The sequence below is a fragment of the Centruroides vittatus genome, unplaced genomic scaffold, assembly GCF_030686945.1.
Source record: "Centruroides vittatus isolate TY-2023 unplaced genomic scaffold, ASM3068694v2 contig_1340, whole genome shotgun sequence".
NCBI lineage: Eukaryota > Metazoa > Arthropoda > Arachnida > Scorpiones > Buthidae > Centruroides > Centruroides vittatus.
In genome coordinates this window covers 2579-26259 of record NW_027120853.1, presented here as the reverse complement: position 1 = coordinate 26259, position 23681 = coordinate 2579, and the positions used below count along the sequence as shown (strand labels likewise).

Here is a 23681-nt window from a genome sequence, read left to right as displayed (position 1 = left end):
GTGGCGTCTCCGATTAGGGGTCAATGTGTGCGCACGTGTCAGCCGGTTTGGGAAAAGGAATGTAAACAAGGGACGGACGCGAAAGTAAGCCACGTCGTCGGGAAGTAGGGCGGACGTCTTTGGAAGCTCCCAGGGGAAAAGAAGTACCCTATTAATCGCAAGTGGTCGCCGTAGAATCCCTTAAAAGCTTAGGGTGGCGAGTGAAACGGAGAGAAAGAGCGAGAGACCGGATACGTGGAGGTCTCTGACACTAGGACAGCCTTTGAGGTGTAAAGAGAGAGCGTTCTTCTTTAGGAAAGCCCTCTGAGAAAGGTTGAGTGCAGAGACAAGACGGCCACGCGGTTGAGCCATCTCCGAATGGCGACTTGAGTTCCCTGAAGTTTAACAGTCCCCGACTGACAAGCTGACGTGAGACACCACACCTGTGTTACATAGTGTACGTAATGTTGTTGAACCTGTACATCTTGTAAATATTTGTTGTGTAAATAAACTGTATATATTTACTTGTTGAGTGTGGAGGTGTAGCTTTCCTCGAACCATTTTACGGACATTCTCGAGTCACAAAACCCAACTCGAGACGATTCATCTTAAAGATCGTGACGGATTAGTAAAGGATCTTCACTTAAGTATTAACCTTTGTACTTTAAAATATATTTAATGTATATTGCTATGTGATATGTAATGCTGTTCAGTAGATAGAGCAACGTGCATGTGACTTTTATTTTACATTTCTTGTAATATATTATTTATTGGATAATTAAAATGTTAATATGGTTATTTATTTAAAGTTTTTATTTCCAGTAAATAGCAAAACATTTTATAATTTATTTTTTTAAGTTATTTTGTATATCTGACAAGGTAAAGGTAATATTATAAATGTAGAATCACATGTCGTTATACATGTACTTGAAGAAAAGATAATTCACACCTTCGTATTTGTGGAGGTGTAACCGAAAGATTTATTCGAAATACAAACATTTAAAAAGATGAGTGAAAGATACGAGAATGGAATAATTTGGCAGCTTTCACTGAAGAACATAAAACAAATAAAATGTCTTTACTTTCGATTAATTCATGTTTCGAGATTTGTTTGGAAACGGATTCGAACTTAAATAACATTGGGTGCTTTCATTTCAAATTAGATCGAAAATACAAATATTAGTAAAGTGTTTGTTATGAATAGTCCATATTGAGAATATCGTGGGGAATGATATTGCAGAGTTGACCGCAAATTCGTATGACCCTATAATTAATGGCGTGTATCTTAAAAGTTTACAGAAAATTTCACGTTGCTTAAAATTCACTATTTATTGGAAAATAGGGTTTTTTCTTACAAATAATTGTTTAACGTACAGATGACGAAATCACAATAGCGATCGATGTAGTGCAAACTTTAGTCGTGAGCAATTCTATTTACCGTAGTAATTGGCCAGCATTAAAGATTCTAAGATGGGCCTGAATGTTTTATGGCTGGTTAATTGAGAAGAACCGATTAGAAGGAAGTTCAAGAATGCCGTTCACTACGGTGCATCCAATAAAAAAGTGAAATAAAATGAAAACTTTTAAGAAATTTGATTGGTTCGAACTAGCTTTACATTGTAAATTCGAATCGTGTTCTCTGCAATAAACGCTGACCTGCCTGGTTTCATGCGCGGCGAACTTGTTTTCATCGTAAATAGGCAAACTGATAATTCTTATTTCAATAATACTATAAGTGCAAGTGCAATAACATCAGTTATGTTTATATCGTGCATGTTCCCAATACTGCCTTACTCCTACGTACAGTACATAACTGTCAGTTGTAATCAAACTTTTTTTATCTATAATAAATGAAACGTTTATGTTGTATTTTCTTAATACTGTTAGCCAGTTAAGACAAACCAACGGGTGACAAGTCTGTGGCAACTTGATTTTATTTACTTGTTTTCTGACTGTTCTCTTCGAATAACTCGGCTTCGGAAACCTCGATTTTGTTTCAATTTTTTCTCTAGGTGATATTTTTAGTTCTCCTACGATTTCTTCTTCCGGAAAAATGACTTTTTCCAATGTTACTATTGTTTCTACTGAAAAAATGAAACTGATATTCACAACGAAAATCATTTACACTGCACTTGACAAATGAAGAGGTATAAATAAATTACACATTAGTTGTTTCCATAACATTAAAATATATTATTTTAAAACATACTGCAGTGACAGTTGTAGAGTATATTAGTAGTTTGTAGTAGGCCGATCACCTCAACTTCCTCAATGTCAAATTTATGTGTGTCGCCAGAAGACTCCAAAGCTTCTATTTGTTCCGCATTCGAAAAAAGTTGCTGATCACTGCTGTAATAATTTTTTTTCAACAATATAATCTACGTCATGTTTTGTTATTTTCACAAACGTTTAAATACACTTACATTAAAAAACAATAAGTTTGAATAATATCCATTAGAGATGCCAATTTTCATAGCCGGTGCTAGGTGTTGACAAAACAAGCTTATACAGTAGAGCATCGATTATCCGACCCCGATTAACCGACTTATCGGTTAACCGACCGCGTTCTAGTCGGCAAATTCAAATGTCCGCTAGTGATGTGGAGCTACAATTTTTGGTCATGTCTTGGCTACTTTAATATTATTTTTGTTAAATTTTTGCATGTTTTAGCTGGCAGCACTGGCTCGACCATGAAAGGGAGGCCAGTATTTAAACCAGGCCTAATACGCTATACTAATAATGTATTTTTTCATACTTTTCGGTTATCCGACTTTTTATTTATTCGACCAACCCCAGTCCAATTAAGTCGGATTAAACGATGCTCTACTGTACTTACACGACAAGAATGATTTTAATTTTAATATTTTAAAAAGTACGCACGGGCCTGGCTGCAGCATTTTGCAAGAGAGTTTCCGATCACTACACTTATTAATCAAGTCACACTAATCGACGTTACATCAGGTAATTCACCTCTGACTGAGTGAATAATAAAACACAATTTTTGTACAGAGCAGGATTTGTATATTATACAGCTCATTTGCAAAAAACGAAAAAAATTATCTTAAAAAAACACTAACAGAATGTTTATATAAAAAGGATTTTAACAACTACACTTTGATCTGTTTATGCAACTCAGATATTTTAAATATACCTTTAATTACTGATATCTTGTATAAGTTATTAAAATAATATTTAAAGTATAATAATGGTTTAAAATGTAAAAATACGATTTTTAGACTTTTGCATATCATGCATAAAATGTATGCATATGCATCATGAATGTATATGCGTACATTATGAATTGTGAAATGTTAAAATGATATACGCAAAAAAATTTTTTTAGCCTTCGAATCGTCCTTTCGCAGTTACTAATAATAATAATAACAATAAAAAAAGAGGAGGAGCTGCCTGCTTTTGCAAACTTAGCCCACTTACTGAAATAGAACTTTCTACAATAAATATTTCCAAATCATTCGATCATTCGACGTAGCGGGACTTCTAAACAATTCACATAAATACACGAGCAGAAGAGTCTATAAAGCAAAGTCATTTTCGTTTCGGTTGATTGTAATGCAAATTTTCAAAAGAATTTTACAAAATTCAAACGTTTTTCTTTTTAGTATATTTGTACATAATTTAAAACATATAATTAGTCTTGGTTTTCTTTAAATATGACAAACGGCTTTTAACAATTTAATATATTTAACGATGATAAATTCATTCATTGGCAATATCCAACTTTTATTTTGTTTAATATTACAAAATGAGATCACGATTAATAAACTAAATTTGGCACAGTAGCTGTTATAAAAAATATGGATGCTAATCAAATCTGGTGGTTAAAGGTCAGAGAGGAGGAGATAGAAGTGAGAGAAAAGTGGGTTAAAGGTGAGGAAATATAAGTGGGTCATGTTTTTTAAACTAATATCTGGTTTCAAAATTAATTTATTTCATCTTATAATAACTAATAACATAACGGTAATTTTTAAAATGATATCTGATATTAAATGGTGCTGCCCAAAAGTTTAATTTTATATTGATATATCTTACCACTTTAGCTAGGAATGTTAATGAATTCGTTGTGAGACTATTTCTTTTATCATAAGAAATTATGTTTTATATATTTATCAATCTACAGATAATTCTTGCTTTGTATATACATGTAGTAGTATTTTAAGTTTATGATATTCATTATAAGTGTATATTATATCAGTCACGAATCTTCATCTGAGTTGAATAATAATTTAAATGATTATTACATCTTGACAAAAATTCAAGGTTTTCTGAATTAAACCACATGTACATCTTAAACTTAATATGTATTATCTGATAGATGTTCAGATTTGACTAGTAATACTACAAATGCAGTGTATAGAAAACTGTAGATGAGGTAAATTAATAGAGAATGGAGAGAAAAGAAAAAAGTAATCCATTCGATTCAGTTGGTGTTTTCTCTCGTATATTTTTCTGGTATGTAATGTTAGTTTTTTTCGTTAATAATTGAAATTTTATAATATAAATAAGTATTAAGTTTGATGTTCAGGGTATAATCTTTGATAAAAAAATCCTTATTTTTTTGAAAACGTTATTACCGTTTACAATATAGAAATATACACAAATCTTGTATTACTGTTGTATTTAATTACGTTATTGCTATCGTATAAAATACTAAACAGCAAAATTGCTTTGTGCAGGATGTTGTGAGATTTACAGTGACCATTCATAAAGAATTTATAGACTTGAGATAAACTAAAATAATTTATATAAGATTACTTTGATTTTGTAACACATAGAATACTCAGTATTCGATGTGTGTTTTGTTTTGCGTTTATTCTAATACTAGCAGGTAGGTCCGGCGTTGCTCGGGCAAAAGAAACGATAGCGAAGATTAAGATTATTACGTTATAGTACCAAAGAAAAAGAGTAATTTCATCAACGAACTAAATATTTCTAAAGAAAGGTCGAATTTGAAAATCGAATGTTCTAATATTGTTTGATTTTCACGACGTGTTCTGATTATATCGTTCGATTTTCATCGAATGTTCTAAAGAAGAAAAGTCGAGAAAAACCGAAATAATCTGTTTAAATTTGAAAATCGAATATGCTCTAACATATTACTCTTTTTCTTTTTTTTCCTCTAGCGCCCGTAAATCTTGCACGTCGCTTTCTCTTGTTCTCCATTGTTACTTAACACTTCCATTGTTAATGGAAGTGTTAAGAATTAATCCTGTCCCTCTCCCCGTGGGGAAAAATTTCGAAAAATCCCTTCTTAGTGTGCGTTTTCATGACGTACCGTAACTATGTACCAAATTTGAACTTTCAACTCCTAACCGTTTGGGCCCTGCACTGATTATTATTATTATTATTATTATTATTATCATCAACTCGTCTCGATTATATATACAGATACTGCGAAAAATGTTACTAAAAAGTGTATTTGATTATTTATTTAATATGGTATATTTGACGTCAAATTAAAACAGATTTCAACCTTTAAATTGTAACACCCAATACAATTATACATTTTACATATGTTTAGGTAAAAGTATTGCAAAAATATGTAACTTGTTTTCATACTTAACAAAACGACACTAACACCGTGTTGTCATGTAAGTTTATTGAAAGGATTTATTTATTCGAAACACGAATAATTCCGCGATAAGCAAAGTAAATACAATATTCATACTTTGTTAGCCTTTTTCGTCTAATGTACTGTACGTGTTGGAATGTTCTGAAAAGAATTCACTTGTTGAAAGTACACGTTCCGTAATTTAAATATCATTCATAACAGTTGACAATTAATATAGTATTTTTAACCTTCAGGGTGCTTGGTGGGGTCTGAGAGGCGCGACTCATTTTCAAAAATTTATAACTATTTTAATATTTGCATTAGAAACTTAAGGTTATTAGTAGCTTCAGTTCTCTTCATGCGCTTGCGATCCCCAGAAAAGTTTTAATTCATCGCGCGATATCCTGCGAACAAGACGTGTTTGAATAATTGCCGGGGCTCACAGACCCCACCAGGCGCTCCGCGTTGCAAAGTGTAAGTAATATTTTTTGTGTTTGTTTAATTTTTAAAATGTTTACAGTGTCAGTAGATAAACGTTTAAGCAGCTACTGAGCGTCTGTAAAAAATGATCCAGATTTATTTGCATGGAACATGCGAAATTCCTATGGGAAAAATGCCTGAATTCTCGATTTCAAATTTTAACTGAAGATTAATTTTTATGCCTTAACATAATTATATCATGTGCCATTAAAATGAAGCCAAAATACATAAATTGTAATGAGATCATTTTTTTAAACTCTTTCCGCCCTGTGGGCACTAAGAGGGCCTCTTATAGCAAGCCCATTATGGGTCGGGCCAGGCCCACAATGGGGCGGCCGGGTGGTGAGGGACAGGGATCGACATCCAGATTCGATCCCTGGTCCCCCAGGGCGGCAGGCTGCTAACCTTGACCGCTCGGCCATCCGGCCGCCGAACATCATTATTTCTAGAAAAACAAAGGTAATATTTTTGTTACAACAAAAAATATTAATGTTTTTTATTATGTAGTCGTGTGAATAAATATTTCACGTAAATCAATTATTGTTTTATTGTAAATATGTCTTAATAAACCTATTTTATATATATATTAACATAATATTGGAATTATCTTTACAAGCCATATATAATGTAGTGTTTTATTTTGGGGTCTTTTAGACCCTACCAAACGCTCGGCGGAAATTTCTTCACCAGGCACCCCGACGGTTAATGCATTAAAACGGAAGAATATATGGGTTAGTAAATCCAATCCACATATTCTCCTGTTTTAACGCATTAAGGTGAAAATATTCTTCAGTTTTATTAGTTAGTAGAATTCGTATTACAAATAATGTCATTACTTATAAATCTAGTCGGTACACTCAAATGAAAGTTATCCCTAGGAAGAATCAAAACTAAAAAAAATTACGATGATAAAGCTACATAATGGAATTTGTAATGTAAAAGGCATAAAACATGACAATCGTATGTTTTCGGTTGTCTGTTGCTAATAAGAGCAGAACAGTTATTCATAGATGATTAAATACAGCTTATTGTTCCGGAAAATGTGTTAAACCCTTTTGTAATAATAGTAGTTAATAATCCTATATTATTCGCCTAATGCCGTTTTACTTAACATGTTTCTGGTAATTTGTACTTTGTAAACAATCACTGCGATAACGATAATTCTTGTATAAATATAATAAATTAATGTATAAATAAAAATCGTTCACTGCGTTGTGAAGTAAATATGACTATAGTAATTTAAAAGTTATCAGCACAAGAATATTATAGTAAACAATATTAATAAATATATAATTTATTTTACAGTTGGATTTTTCCGATAATAAACAAAGGAAGAAAGCTAGTTTTACGAGAAGAAGATTTATACGAAGCTTCACAATATCATACCTCAGAATATCTCGGAAATCTACTTCAAAAGTAAGTTTATTATTTAGTTGTGAATATCCATATTTCAGTTATTATTTTTTAATACTTTCAACTACATATATTATTTTTTAAATTTTAACTAAATAAATAGACGAGAAAACTCATTTTGTTTCATTTATTCTATTCGTTTTTATATAGTTACTTATTGTTATTTGCGATGTGAAACACAGCTTAATATTTCACGTTATAAAAATTTATAAGTATATTCATAGTATTTAGTTGATTCATAGTAAACTGTTGATTAAACTCAGAGCTACAGTATTATTAACTTTATGTAGATTTTGCTGAAATTTCGTTACTTTCAAGATTTTATAGTCAAAATTATTTACAAAACACATTATTTCAGTTGTTTTACTGCTAGAATTCATATCAAACGAGCAAGATACCTAAATTATTTTTAAACCTTTAAAGAGTCATAGATGAGTTGTTAAGGCGGCAGATTATCACTTTGGGGATACAAAATTGTATCTTACCTGCCGAAAAATCTCAGAAATTTTTCGGAGTTCGGTGGTTTCAACGTCAGGTCTTCTTTCATCACTGGTCCGAAACTATAATGGGCTCGCTAAGATAAACCGAGTAGTGTCCACAGGGTAAAAAGACCAGAAAAATAAATAAAAAAAAAACATTAAATAAAATTAATGATAAAGTTTGATAATGTTCCTATTAATAAAATAAAATCATTAATTAAAATCATTGTATCCATTTCAGCAAATAATATATATCTAAAGCATTAATGTGTCTAATAAGGTATCATATACAGCATTAGTATAATGTTAACGTGAAAAAATATTGAATAAATTAATGTATATATGAGATATTAACAGTTTTGTGTTATGTACAATAACAGGTATTAAAATTTTTACCTAAGTGTTGATATAAAATTATTATTTTAATTAGTTATAGAATTGTGATTAAATTGAATATTTTAAAAATTATTATATGTAGTTTAATGGAAAAAGTAATAGCTTGAAATATTATTACGTATAATGATAAGTACTTTTGTCATATATGAAGAAATTGTAATTACTGATATTAGGGTTTTCACTAGTGGCAAGGCCAGTCGTTTCAAATGGTAGGCTGAAATACAAATTGTCATTCCCCAATGCAAATAATACCACGTAAACAATGTGTATTGTTTGTTAAAATATTATAATCTAAAATACTCTCTACCTTTTTATCTTTTTAACCTGTAGTACATGCAATGTAAAATTTTGAGCTGCACACAGGATGTCATTTCTCCGTGAAAAAAATGTTGGTGTCTCACAACCGTCACGTGGCTGAATGCTGAAAAAATTTAACAGAAAATTACATAGTCATATTTCTTTTCATCCTCGCCTATAATTAGCGCAATGAGACACAATATCAGTTTAATATTTTCAAAGATGCTTTGTTTTAGATTATAATGTTCGAAATGTGAAATTTATCTGGCTTTTCTCTCATCTTAAAACTTTCTTTTTTTGCATGATTCATGTGTTGGTACAGAAAGTAGATATGCTAAAAAGCTAGGGGACTAATTTAGAAAACGATGTAATAGTTTGTTTTACATTAATTTATTATAATATGTATAAAAACATTGTAGTGAAACTACTGACATACTTTGTTATATTTAAATGAGATTCACTTGTGAAATGTGAAATTCAAACATTACGAAGGAATGTGCGTAGCCTCATGAATATTATAGGTATGATTAGATATGACAGAGTTATGCAAATCAGTAAGTTTGAGTATGCATTGTGCATGTGGTACCCAATTTTGGGCTGTCAAGACAAGTAGCCAGCATGAGCCATAAGTATCAACAGTGACAGTTTCCAGTAACCGAATTTTTGAAAAACATAGAAAACGTCTCTGAGACGACTACGAACTGAATACCAGTAGTTAACGGCTGGAGAACGAGATCGTATCTTAGAGCTGTGCAACCTTGGTTCGTCGAGGCACGCAGTTGCCACGCTTACTGTGCAAAACTTAATTCAGTGATGTGTGACAAGATGGACGAAAAAAGATCTGCGAACATGTCGAAGAGAGATTGGATACCACTAGCACATGACAGAGTGTTGAGACTAGCAGATTCAACAAACGTCCTGTCAGGACATGTTTGCTATGGTACGTAACTTATGAAGCCACTTATCATCTCCAATAAATGCATCCGTGTCCATTCAAACCATTTGCAAGAAGTCAGCTGCACGCACGGCAAGCAGCTGTTTGGGTGCTACACTAACAACTAAACACGATGTTTCTTGTTTTGACATGGTGTCATCACATCGCGACTGTGCCACTTAATGACATTGGCAATAGTTTATGAATGAATCCCACCTCTATCTGTACAGGAATAATGGCCTTAGACAGGTGCATCGTTAATCATTTGCATACCTGTGACACCTCTATCTGTCCTGCAATTTTCATGTCGCTGTGCACACTTCTTCGTGATATTGCGATTTCACATTCCAGAATTATATGTTTTTAATCATGAAAGTTAATAATACTTGAATTTTAAAAAAGTATTACAGTCAATGTGTAATGACTTTACATAATTGACATTTATAAGTAAAATCAGATAAAATACATATACTAAACATATAAAACGTTTTTAAAATTAACAAAAAAAAAAAATTAGATTTGGAACAAATGGTCCTAGTTTGGAACAATTTTAACAGATATATTTCGAGTTCTTCTGCTTAGATATACATTTAGACTGTCTATTTATATATTCTCTTTTCTATTCTTGATCTTGTAATAATATTACAAAACATTTGTTACAACTTTTTAAACAAGGAGCTTGTTTCCAGTCAAGATCATTATTTGTGATAAGATACACAGGAAGTTTATATCTGTATTAAAACTACTTTAAGTGGCTTTAGGATAAGTGCTTTAAGCGGTATCACTTCCTAAACTATATTTCCTTTACTCTTTGCTTTAATAAAATATTCTATCAGTTCTTAATTTTTCGCTGACAGTTATTCGGCCTGACAAATAGTGATTTATTGAAATTATTAATCTCAACATTCTCCTCTTTTCCACATACATCATCAGTTATATTAAAATAGACTTGAATCCAGTAAAGTAAGAAAATACATCAGGCAACAATTTCTATCAGACACTTTTCATACCTGTGCTTTAATTTTTTTAATACCTGCTGAAATATTGCTTATGATCGTAAGAATACAAAACACATCCAAAAGTAATTACTAGTTTTCCTACAAAGTTATTTCCAACATTTTTATTACTGATAACATTAATAAATTGATAAAGTTGATCAATTCTGGTAGTGATAGTGAAATTCATCAATGTGAATTGTCTTAAAAAGTAGAAACGTAAAACAAAGTATTGACTGTATTGGTCTCGTAATCATAAATTGATAAATAAATAGGTATGCTCTATAGTCTATAAATTAAAAAATTCTTTTACATATTAAATGCTTATACAACAAACGACAAGATAATCTTATAATATAATCGAGATGAGTTAATAATAATAACAGTAATAATAATAATAATACACCTGCGGTCACCACCTGGTGGTGATGGGAGAGTTAAATAATTTTACTGCTCCATAGAGCAATGCAGGCTGGAGCATAAGCTCCTGGTAGGGACACCAATGCCAGTAAGGTCTATGAAAAGAAATGAAGCTAAGTGTGACCACACCTACATTTTGTAGAGATATTTATCGTGGTAGTAACCAGATCTGTATGATACCGGCTCGGACGTCACTTGGGTAACAAGGTCGCGTTCGCGCGTTAGGCAGAGACTAACATTCAAGAAATAACTCACAGTCTCCTTTGGTTACCGGTGACGAAATCAGCGTAGGCTCAAGCATTGCTACTGCAGTGTCTTCAGCAGATGTAAAAAACCAACCTTGTTTTGGTGTTTCTGTGGCAATGCATGCACAGACCACAAAGACTGAAAAATACGCCAACATATGAAACGGACAATAAAAATGAACGAGTATATCACCTGTACTTACTAAGTTATTACAAGACTAAACAAACATGACCGCGTAGAGACAAGTACACCATGGATTCACATAACAATATCCTTTCCTCACTGTCACCAAACAAAGGGTTGTGGATAAAAAAATAGAAAAAGCAATTATATAGAACAACCTTGCCCCATAAATAACACTTGAAGTTATTAAACAACAGATTGTTAATCAAATACAACAACAGAGAAATATTTATCATTAATGATCGCGTAACCTGTCAGGATAATCCAGCAACAAGCACTAATTACAGCACACACACAAAAACTACAACTAATGATACTAGAGACACTTCTTTATCCACCACTGATAACATAGGAAGGTTTAATTAATACGCAAGAAATATACTAATTCAAAAAATACTCATTAAATATACAGGCACAGATTTTAGGCAAAGATCACGAATACCAAAAATCAACAAGTCAAAGGTAGTAGTAAAAACACTACATTATGTAAACACTCACTTACCATTACACTATATTCATTTAATTTCTACACTCTCAGACGTCATATATTAGTTTATGCCGGGGCAGTCAGAGTAATGACACACCATGGACTGAATATATACCACGTATATTAACCTGCATAGAATCACCCGATATTTTTGTTGTGGCTCACGATCATTACAATTGAAAGAAATATTCAGAAATATTCCAGAAATATTCGCAGTCGCAGAATACAACCGTGGCTAGTTATTAGTGTACATTCCAGATTCTGATGTACTGCATTTAATATATTTTCAAACCAAAACAGGTTTTGTAAAATCCTAAACATAATTTTTCAAAAATTGCATACTATTCATGCTTCATCCAATTTTTTTTTCAGAGAATGGAAAAAGGAATTGCAGAAGAAAAATTCAAGCATGCTGAAAGCTGCCTTACGTTTTGTTGGTTGGAAGTACTTGATTGTAATACTACTTGTACTAATTCAGGTATCGTGACACCTAATTTTAAAAAAGGTGAAGCTAGTATTAAAATAATTGAAATAACTGATATTTATGTATAATTATAGGAAACTGCTCTAGTAACAGGTCAAGCTTACTTTGTAGGATTAACAATACATTATTTTGACAACAGACAGGAATGGAATCAATACAACGTTTATGTTACAGTTGCGGGATTCTTTGCCGTTACTGCAATTTATTTCTTTACGTATAATACTAATCTGTTTATGACAGAATATCATTCAATGAGACTGAAAGTAGCTTTCTGCACTCTTATTTATAGAAAGGTAAGTAACAATTGTAATGTATTTTGAGTAAAGTATTATTGTTATATTATTCATATATAGTATATTGTGATTAAATAGACCGGAAAAATTTTAAAAAATGCTATCTGTGAATAAATTTTTTAGCAACCATAAATTTTTAATTTTGACTTTCAAATTAATTTGATGAAAGTTGTGAAGAAATGTAATATTACTTAATATACTCAAAAATTTTGAATAACCGCCGTTTTCTGCCAAAGATTCTATTAAATATTTTTCTTTTTGAACATACTCCAGTAATACTTCGCTTTTCCTTACTTCTGTAGACGATACCTCGCTAAAAGCGAATCGACAATTCAAACGTGTAAAACTATTGCATTTGATCAGAATGTGACACTTTATGTGGTTTTATATTAAATTAATGAACATATTTATTTCAGTTGTTTCTGCTACTGTAATTGAATAAAATATATAGGATAGGTCAGAGAAACGGGAGATTTTCAAAGTCGATTTTTTTATGTACTGTTTGAAAAGCAAAAGCTTCCTATTTGTTGTCATGAGCAAGTAGTAATTTTAAACCAATGGACAGATGCACAATGTGCGTTCAACATAAAAGCAATTCATAAATATAATGATTGCATACAGCCACTGAACAGTTATTTCGCCGTCATTTTAAGATCCATTAATATAATCGTGCATTGTGATATGAATTGAGAAGTTTCTGGAAACTAGTTCTACAGTAAAGAACTCTCCTAGTGCAGCAAAAATCAGACATATTCTATAAAATATCGTGAATGTGAGAACAGCTATCGAATCTAGTCCACAGCTCTTAGCATTCCTCCTTGTATTTTGACGGTTTTCACTCAAGAATTAAGTATATTTCCTGTTGTTAATGATCAGACATGGTTCTAACAAGATGCAGCTGATAATAACAAAATATCTATATCTGCTGAAAGAATTTGCTTTTCGTAAATGTTAAAGAAGTAGGGCGCTGTGTTACTATCGTGGCTGTTGGCGTGAATATTTTGCTCTCTTGTGATTTGATTCGTTATTGTTACTTTCCTGAAAAATGACAGAATCCTCATCTCAGAAGAAAAAACTTTCCCAGGTTGGATCACCACAAAACGTAAAGAAAAATCGAACTGGAAGCGAGGAAAATGTTACAGGCGAGTCGACGGAAGAATTGGGCTTGTCTTATAAAAGTGCCGATAAAGAGATTAAGATTCAGGACGAAATTAAACTTTTATTGAAACTACAGGCTTCTCCAAATAGTAATTTTGCATTACTTTAGGTTCGACTAAATAGTACGCAGGCCTGTATTAAAAATATAGACACTGCTACTGTAGATGTTGAAACTAGACTCCCTGTCCTTGAAATTGATAAAGCGAAAGGTGAAGATAGATATGACATATCAAACGCAGAAAAACAATGCAATATGTAATAATTTACATCAAAAGTTTATGAAACTGGAATATAAAGAAAAAGTAATAACTTTGTAATTTTGGGTTTAGAAAATGACGGAAAAATGGACAATTCTCTATGCAAAGTTCAAAAATTATTTAGTGACAACTTTCTGTTTACGTAGGTGAATATCAGTCGGCTTTAACGAATTGATAAAAATTAAACCTAACTCAAAAAGACTGGTTATTTGTAAATTGCTTAACTTTGTAAATAAATAAAAATATATAAAAATGTTAATAACTTGAAAGATTAAAAGATATTAGTGATGATTTCTCGCCAAATACTAGAATTATCAGTAAATGAATAACGACTTTATGGCAAAGAACAGATCAGAACAAAAAGTATTTGTCTTTGAGTGCAATCAACTTGGAGAAATTTCAAGAAAGACAGTTCAAACGGAATGAAAATGAAGAGCAAGATGGAATACTACTAAAAGTTTTTCTAAAAAAGGGAAATGCTTTCAATGTCGAAAACCAGAAGACAGAAAATATACGAAATTTTGTAAGAGGTGCCTGAAATACATTTGCCCTAGACATACATCCATAGAAGCACACTGTACTGAGTGCAATTAGTTTAATTATATAACAATTATTTTCAACAACAAAAATTGTTTTGAGTTCTAAAAGTTGAGTTATTTTAAAAATCCAAAGTTATAGAAACAAATATATCAATAAAAATATATCAGCTTGGGGTCAACATCTAAATTTAATCCATTCTTTAAATACATTTTTGCGTTATAAGATTAATTTTATTAAATTGTGTGAGTGAAGAAGTATTGAAAAATTTAATCCATTAGTTTCCTGAAGGAATTTACTGAAAATTATATTGCTATTACTTAAATGGTATATAATATCTTATATATTTCTCTGAAAATATTTATCTTATATAAAACCTTCGTATGCAGGCAATTAGGTTAAGTTCTACTTCTCTGGAAAAATCAAATGTGGGACAAATGGTAAATCTTCTAGCCAACGACGTCGGCAGATTCCAAAACGTAAGTTAAAAATAATTTTTTAAACTATAATACATTTAATGTACAGTACATCTCGTAAACCCGTATATTTAGTATAAATAATAAGATGGCTGAATCAATATTAACTGCTTTAGAGTAACAAAGGTAATTCTGATAAGAGGAAAGCGCAGTGAAGCATGGTTTGCGTCGGACGCCTTTTAAAGCAATACTGATCATTTCAGAATGCAATTCAACACCAACAGTTTGTACGAATTGTCCTTTGAGTGAACGACAAATTGATTTTATGGGAATCATGCTTTGATGCGCTTTTCTCATATAATCGTGTAGGTATAATATTTTTACTGTATTAATATTTCATGTGGCTTTAATTAATTTACAGAACAATAAAAAATATTATATTTTATACATAATTCAATAAGAAACTTTTGTATATGCTATTTTTCAGAATCGTTCATGTTCAATGTTTTAGTTTTTAGTTTTAATTTAAATTTATTCTAGTAGATAATTGCAAATCAAAAGTCTGAATTATTGGAAAATGCGGAATTTTCGTGTGTTTTTCTGCTATCATTAAATTTTTAACTTGTATTGTATTCGAATATTGCAGACATTGCTATATAGTGTGTACCCGTGGAAACTGCTGTCAGTCTCAGAATTAAGTATGCCTTATTTAGTCTAACGATAATTCCATGCATCTACAACTTGATCAGGTTGATTGTAAAGCCTGTAGAAACGTTAGTGTGCTGGAATTATCGCATATTACGACTATTTCCTAATCTCTCTTACAAGTATGTGGATCTAGTGGTATAATAGTTCCTATAATCGGCAATGCATTATCCCGTACGAAAAATTAAAAAAATTCTGTTTAATTCAGTGGGAAAACATATTTGTATTAACTTTAATATTCCCACACTGTGACACTAATAAACCACAGTTCTCATGTGTATCATGGAATCAGTTAAGCGTGGTCTACAAATAATGTGTTAATAGTCGTTTTACATAATCAAAAAAAATGCCAGATATAAGTGAACGAAAATTCATTTTCATACTATATACGTCTTTTTCGTTTTCATCTCTGATTCAGTTTCATTATAACCATAAATGACAAATTTTTAAACACAGTTGCATTGTCTAGTAAAATTAAGAACAAAAAAGTTGTTTATCGCTCATAGTGGTATAGAAAATAGCTGAGATGAGTGAAAGGTTCCATAATGTGAATTTTCTTCTCGAATTACATCATAAATTTGAAAATTGGCGAAATTATTTACAAATGGATATGAACACTTCTTGAAATTATTATTGTTAATTACACCAGAAATACAAAAAGGAGACACAGCAAAAAAAAATCTCATTGCCTGTGAGAGACTGGCTTCTATGTTCAGATTCTTAGCGCCAAGTAAAACTTATAGAGATATTTAATACAGTGCTGTAATATCAAAAATATCTCTTGTCCGAATGATTCTAGAAACTTCTCAAGCAATACACAAAGTGCTGAAAAATTACTACTTAATTGTAAGTAAATTATCAATAAAAATGCTATAAGAATATTATATTGATAGATCTGTTTTATGTATAATAATGAGACCTTAGAGCACACAATAAATCAGAATATGTATTGTTTTATTACAAGTAATGAGTGAGTCGTATCAAAATTTAAAAAACTGATTTGCAATATCAGAATCACAAAGGCATGAGGTCTCTGTCCATGTGGTATATAGATATAACATTATTGGCTGTTGCTAAAAATGGCTTCTAGTGGGCTTTGTCTGATATGCGCAAAGTTTATATTGTGGCATTTCGAAATTGCGTCTGGAAGGTACCCCAATAAGTGTCTACTAATACGATTACTTTAAGTGCAATTTATTTCTTCGAAGGCATTGATCAAATTTTCCATTTTCACTTCAAACAAAACATAATAAAATACTAGAAAGGAAGCTTGTGAAAAGCCTTCAGATAAAAACTACTCATCAAAGGAAATGTGAAAAAAAATTCTTGCAACTTTCTTTATCTATCAAACGTTTCATTCTGTTCAACTATTGGCTGATTGAGGAACACTTGTCCTGTACAATTGTGGATATGTTATTTTCTTTGTAATTCATAAGCGTTTTAGATTATTAATGCCACAAAACAAAATCTGCTGCCAGTACGGAAAGAATTTTTTCGATAAAACGACTTTACAGCCTGTTTGAAGGATTAGGAAAAACGTTTTCACATGTTCATTGCAGTGAGAAAAATTACTTTGAAAAACGAAATAAATTTCTGTGTTAAATTCAAATCTTGCTTTTTATTTAAATATTTTCGATACTTTTCGTGACAGAGGTATTCATACACACTATAATCTTTACACTGATAAAACAGTGAAAATAAACGTACGAAAAATGAAAGAAAGCGCTGATACAAAAGAATACTTATAACTTATAACTTACAAATAATATTTATAACTTACAGAAGTTTTCGAAAATGTAAAAACCGGTAATTATCTATTTTTAATATTATGCAACAGTTTGGTAATGGTACTGTCGGTGCCAGAAATATTATTTTCTATTTAAAAAATAAAACTAGTTATTGCATATTTCATATGTTCGTGATTTACTTTATGATCTCGAAAATAATTACACTATAATTCACTTTTAATCAAATTATTTCATTCATTTCAGAAAATTTTCTCCGTTGCACATTTATTTACATCGCCTTTCTTCGTCATTGTTTCGATACTGATGTTGTGGCAATATTATGGATGGACTATTTTAATGGGATTCTTGATAATATCTCTCTTCGTTCCTATACAATTTGCTTTGAGTAAAGTATATTCAAAATTGAGGTAATTATTACTGTAAATTATATAATTATAAAGTCTCTGTAAAATAAATAAAAAAAATCATTTTATATCTAATAGTCATTAATTAATGAGGGTGGAATTGATGTATTTATAATTGATAAAGTATTATATATTAATTGGCATCTATGCGATATTACCAGATATTGAAAATGGTAATATGGCTAAGGTTAAGCATACTGATCTCGAGCATCACAAGAATTTTTATAGACCATGAATTTCATATGTGCGAAATGACATTGACCATGCTGAAAAATTATTAAATACCGTGGCTGTTTATCTAATTTCTGAAAACTTCATTAACATATCTTTTATACAGTATAATGTCATATACGATTGAACTAATGACATTCTTCTCTAACTTATGTAAATTAACTCACACCGGTTTAAGAGAGCACCCACGATATACATCCTTTTATGTAACGACAAATACAAAATAAAGAAAGGATAGACAGGCAAGATTGTATAGAATTAGTAAGAGAATTACAGAATAATTCCATACTATCTATATAATTATTCTATCGAATATACTATATATACTATCTATATCTATATTCTATACAATATAAATACAAGGAATAATAATAGTAATAAGAATGTTAATTATGCCAGATAATAATAGAATAATGTCACACATAAATAAATTAAAATAAATTCGCTATGTTCGAACCTACATCTACTAGCTCCAGAACGTTGCTTTTTACTTGGCTACGGCCACTCCTGAACACGAAACTTCCAACTTCTTTACGCTAAACACTCAATTTTCAGACCCACTTTTTTGAAATGGTTAGAAAAGTAAATCTTCTTATTTAGAGAAAAAACTGTTTGTGCTTAACTCTACGAGCTCAACAAGTTCCGTTCAAATCGGCACTATTGGTTTTTGCCTTGTAAGTGACGATTTAAAACGTAGAACATAATTCTTAGAAATTATATTAAAAAATAAAAATGCTAAAGCTTTCACTTGTATGAAATGTAAATATGTAAAATAAGCTCTAAGATCGAAATAATATTTTAGAAAAAAATTCAAGTAGCATAAACGCTCCTTTTGTAATATTCAATGCTTACTAAATCGAGGTCAAACTATTAATATAAGATAATCTTTAAATATAATCTATACGTTCAGTATTTAGTTTTATACAATTTTTGAAAATTATATGTTTTTAAATTTAATTACATAATAGATTACAAGCAGCTATTTTGGCAGACGAAAGGTTGAATCTGTTGAACGAGATGATTGCTGATATGAGATTAATTAAAATGTACACCTGGGAATTACCGTATTCAGCATTAATAAAAAACATTAGACTGTAAGTGCAATTAAATGCAGTAAAACCTGTCTAAAACGGAATCTGAATAAGACAAACGCCTCAAGAAATGAAGAAGTATTTTCAGAAGCACGTTTCTGTTAAAAAAATCTATTCAAACATAAACTATAACACTGCATAAAAATATTCGGTAACATCCGATTCCGGTTTAAACAGATTTTAATATAATTTTTATATGCTAATGTGTTAATCTTTAAATAATTATTTTCAGAGTTCTACAACTAATATTTTTTAATTGTTTATATTTTAGAAAAGAAATGAAAAAAATTCGAATGTTCTTATATATAAGCGGAATATCGTACATACTGTCTTATCCTATATCAAAATTATTTACTCTTCTGTCATTTGTCGCGATTTTTTTAAATGGAGGAGAATTAAATGCCAAAATTGTATTCGTCACAATGATTTATGCCGTGTACATTTTCAACAGCATTCTTAGTCTATTTCCTCAAGCAATGAATTTTGTTGCAGACGTTTTGGTTTCATTGAAGAGGATACAGGCAATAAACAGTTTCAAATTTATTGTTTTTAAATTTAACTACAATAGAGAGTCGTTTATCCGAATCAATTAGAAACTGGGGTTGTTCGGATAACCGATTATGTACGAAAAAATATATTAACCTGTCCGATGTTCAAATTTTTCTCCGTTGCGTGTCGCTTCGTGTTGAATTTTCGTCGATTTTAAGCCTAACGAAAATTTTTATAATAATAATCGAGGCTATTGTACCGTTAAAAATTATTTCTTTATTTCGTACAAACAAAATAAATACATTGAAGAATATAAAAACATAAAAATTATACTTTAGAAGTAAATCTAGTATCAAAATGTTCGATTCAGCACGACACAGTCCGAATGGAAAGCGTTCGGATAACCGATGATTCGGATAACCAGGGTTCGGATAAATGACTCTGTACTGTACTACAATATTAATTTAGAAATTAGTCTAGAATGACAATATTTAATTACTAATATTATTGTAATTGAGGTTATCAAATATTAATACTTGTCAATAACGAACGCTAAATAACTCAGAAACTTAAGCACGGAAAATCTACTGAATAGATATTTTGTGATAAATTATATAATAATCCGGAAACCTATTTCACGCGAATTCGAAAAGGTTCTAAATACGAAGAATTAATTTGCCTTGAATAGTTCCTAAAATTAAGGTTTCACTTGTAAACGGAATCGTTTTATCATTAAAATTATTCGAAAAATCCCATCAGAATAAATTTTTATCACTATCACTGTTATGTGTTTAGAATTTCCTACCTGAAGATCAACTCACTGTTTACGTCTTTGTTTTTTTGTTAAACTCTGCTTTTTTGGGCAATGAAAGAGATCATTTTATGATTATAGTTTGGCCAAGCCATAATATCAGCGACTTCGTAGGAAAGGTTATTATTGATTGGGTGTTTTCATAGCGTACTTCATAAACAACTATTAAATATTAATTAGGTTGGGTTTAATCTCAGATTTTCGAGAATGATATGCAGACATTTTAAATACAATCCGGCAGTTCCATTCTGGCAATTCTATTGATAAAAAATTAGTTTTTTTAATTTTAACACTAGTTTGCACAATGTCATTTGATCCTATGAGCTCATACAGATTACATCCGAAGATTTCTACTACTCAATTACTGAGCACAAGTTGCACTGACCAATAGCAAACGTCTTTATTTGAAAAAGATTTAAAAATTAACTTCCACGCTTAATAATATCATACTTAATAAATAGATTTTTTATTAAAGTTTTATAGATATAGAGTTTTTTATTGAAAAGATATTTTTATGAATTTAGTAGCAGATGAGTACGGCGTTGCTCGGGCAAAAATAACAACAACAAAAATTAAGATTATCAGAATATTTTGTACTTCTAACTCTTTTATTATATTATATTAGTATTTACAAAAGTTATCTTACATAAGTGTTTATCACACTTAAAAAAAAATTTTTAATGTATACAGTAAGGAATAAAGATTGTTTAAAACGTGTTAGATTGGTCATTCGGTGTGATAAACTCTTACGTATAATAACATTTATAGTTATATAGCCTATCAGTGGGAAAAATTTCAAATTGCTTTTTAGTGTGCATTTTCATGACGTACTAAAATTGTGTACCAAATTTAAACTTCCAATTTCTAACCGTTTGGGCTCTGCGTTTATTATAATTATGTTGAGTTTTGTGAGTTATACTCGGTTGACACCGGTAACTGTGTACTATGCCGGACCCGAGTCTTGGCATAGTACCAAAACAAGAGAAAAATTAACGAGCATAATTCGATCCAAGACTTTGTTTGCTATCCGAATTGTTCGTTAACTGATTATCGATTTACCAAAGGTTTTATGGGAATTTGATTAATTTATTCTGGAAATTCCAAAATATAAAGATATATATACTTTCTTACTAAGTTTATTAATATGTAATGATAAAAATACACATATACAGTCTTGCATTTTTATTAGTCATGTTTTTTTCCGTTTGTGGGGGTTAAATAATCTGTGTAATGTCGATTGCTTTTCTCTCTTCTTCAGCATTTTTCAGAAGTAATTAATAGCATTGTAATTGTAGAGATCTCCAAGCCTATTAACTTCATTCTGCTTTAGATGGCATTTGGATGACCGTTGTTTTGACATCCTCCCACTTTTTCAAAACATTGTGACCAAAATAATGACAACTGCAAAGTATGCAAATGTCAAAATAGTAATCAACAATGGAGAAATTGAGGTAGTAGAAGATTTTATATTCCTAGGGTTCAAAATCGACTGTAATTGCAATTGCAGTCCTAAAATCAAAAGACGCATGTCCCTTGAACAAACCTAGATGATCAGCATAAACAGCTTTTAAAAGAGCAATAACATCTGCCTCCAAATTAAATTCAAATTAGTTAACGCGATTATCTTTCTTATAACCATATATGGCTGAAAAACATGGACTCTAAAGACAGAAAACAGAAGGAACACAGACGATTTCGAACTGTGGTGTTAGAAACATTAATTGTACTTTTAGCTTTGGTCCCTGCTTCATTATGCATAGCGAAATCGAGAAATGCATGTATTATACATCAATAAATGTTAATGAAGGTATGAATGTGGTGTTTGAAACGGCTTTTGCGCATTCCAAGAACAGCGAGGATCACAAACAAAACTGTCTTAGACAAAGTTAAACCAAAAAATCTCACATATTCCCAGATCACCAAACAGAAATTGTCCTATGATCATATATTAAGAACTTAAGAGGGTAGTCGTACTGAGTATGGTTAGCAGAAAAAGAAGGCGAGGCCAACCAAAAACTCGGTAGCTCTTCTCAATTGAAAAAGACAATGAATTGTCTATAATTGAATTAAAGAAGATAGTGCAAGATAGAAAATTATAATAGCATTGACCAATAATTAGATACGACTACACAAGTAGTACAAAATAGGATTATCATTATTATAATTTTATTTGTTCTATGTTTTTTTATTTGGTATGTTATCTAATCATTGTACAAAGGGAAACACTTATTGTGCAGGAGTAATCGCCTCTCTTCTTTCAAAATAAATCTTACAATATAATCGAGATGAATTGATGATGAGGATGATAATAATAATAGTAATAATAATAATAATAATAATAACTCTCCCGTGGTCACCACCTGGTCGTGGTGGGAAAGCCCAGTAATTTTACTGATCCATAGGGCAATGCAGGCTGGAGCACAAGCTCCTGGTAGGGACACCCATGCCAGTAAGATCTATAAGGAGAAATGAAGCTAAGAGTGACCACACCCACATTCTGTGGAGATATTTATTATGGTAATAACTAGATCAAAGTGTGATACCGGCTCGAACGTCGCCCGGGTTAACAAGGTCTGCGTTCGTGAGTTAGGCAGAGGCTCACGTTCGAAAAATAGGCCACAGTCTCCCTCTGGTTACCGGTGGCGAAAGCAGCACCGGCCCAAGCATGGCTACTGCAATGCCCTCAACAGATGTGAGGAACCAACCCAGCCTTGGTGTTTCTGTGGCAATGCATCCACAGACCACAAAGGCTGGAAAACCACGCCAACAGATGAAATGGACAGTAGAAATGAACGAGTTTATCATCCGTACTTATTACACCATCACAAAACTTGAAACAAACATGACAGCATACAGACAACAACTACACCATAGATTCACACAACAATATCCTCACCTCACTGTCACCGAACAAAGGGTTGTTGATCAAAAAAGAACAATTATACACAACAACCTTATTCCACAAACAACACTTGAACTTATCAAACAACAGGTTGCTGATCAAATACATCAACAGACAGAAACATCTAACATTAATGAAGATCATGTAACCTGTAAGGATAATCCAGCAACAAGCATTGATAATAACACACATACAACAATTACCACTAATGATACTACAGACACTTCCTCATCCATCACTGATAACATAGACATGGATTTAGTTAATACGCTCTCAC

General features: G+C 31.2%; 1 protein-coding gene across 1 annotated transcript; it reads left to right on the top strand.

Moving 5' to 3' along the window:
• Nucleotides 1–4384: 4384 nt before the first annotated feature.
• On the top strand, nt 4385–19723 carry LOC136990797 (ATP-binding cassette sub-family C member 4-like; the record flags this gene model as incomplete). Its single annotated transcript, XM_067289226.1, has 8 exons — nt 4385–4449; nt 7334–7444; nt 12251–12356; nt 12437–12655; nt 14997–15086; nt 17720–17883; nt 19080–19205; nt 19474–19723. Coding segments are annotated over exons 1-8 (1131 nt in total), but the record flags the coding sequence as incomplete, so codon positions are not given.
• Between the last annotated feature and the right edge of the window lie 3958 nt (nt 19724–23681).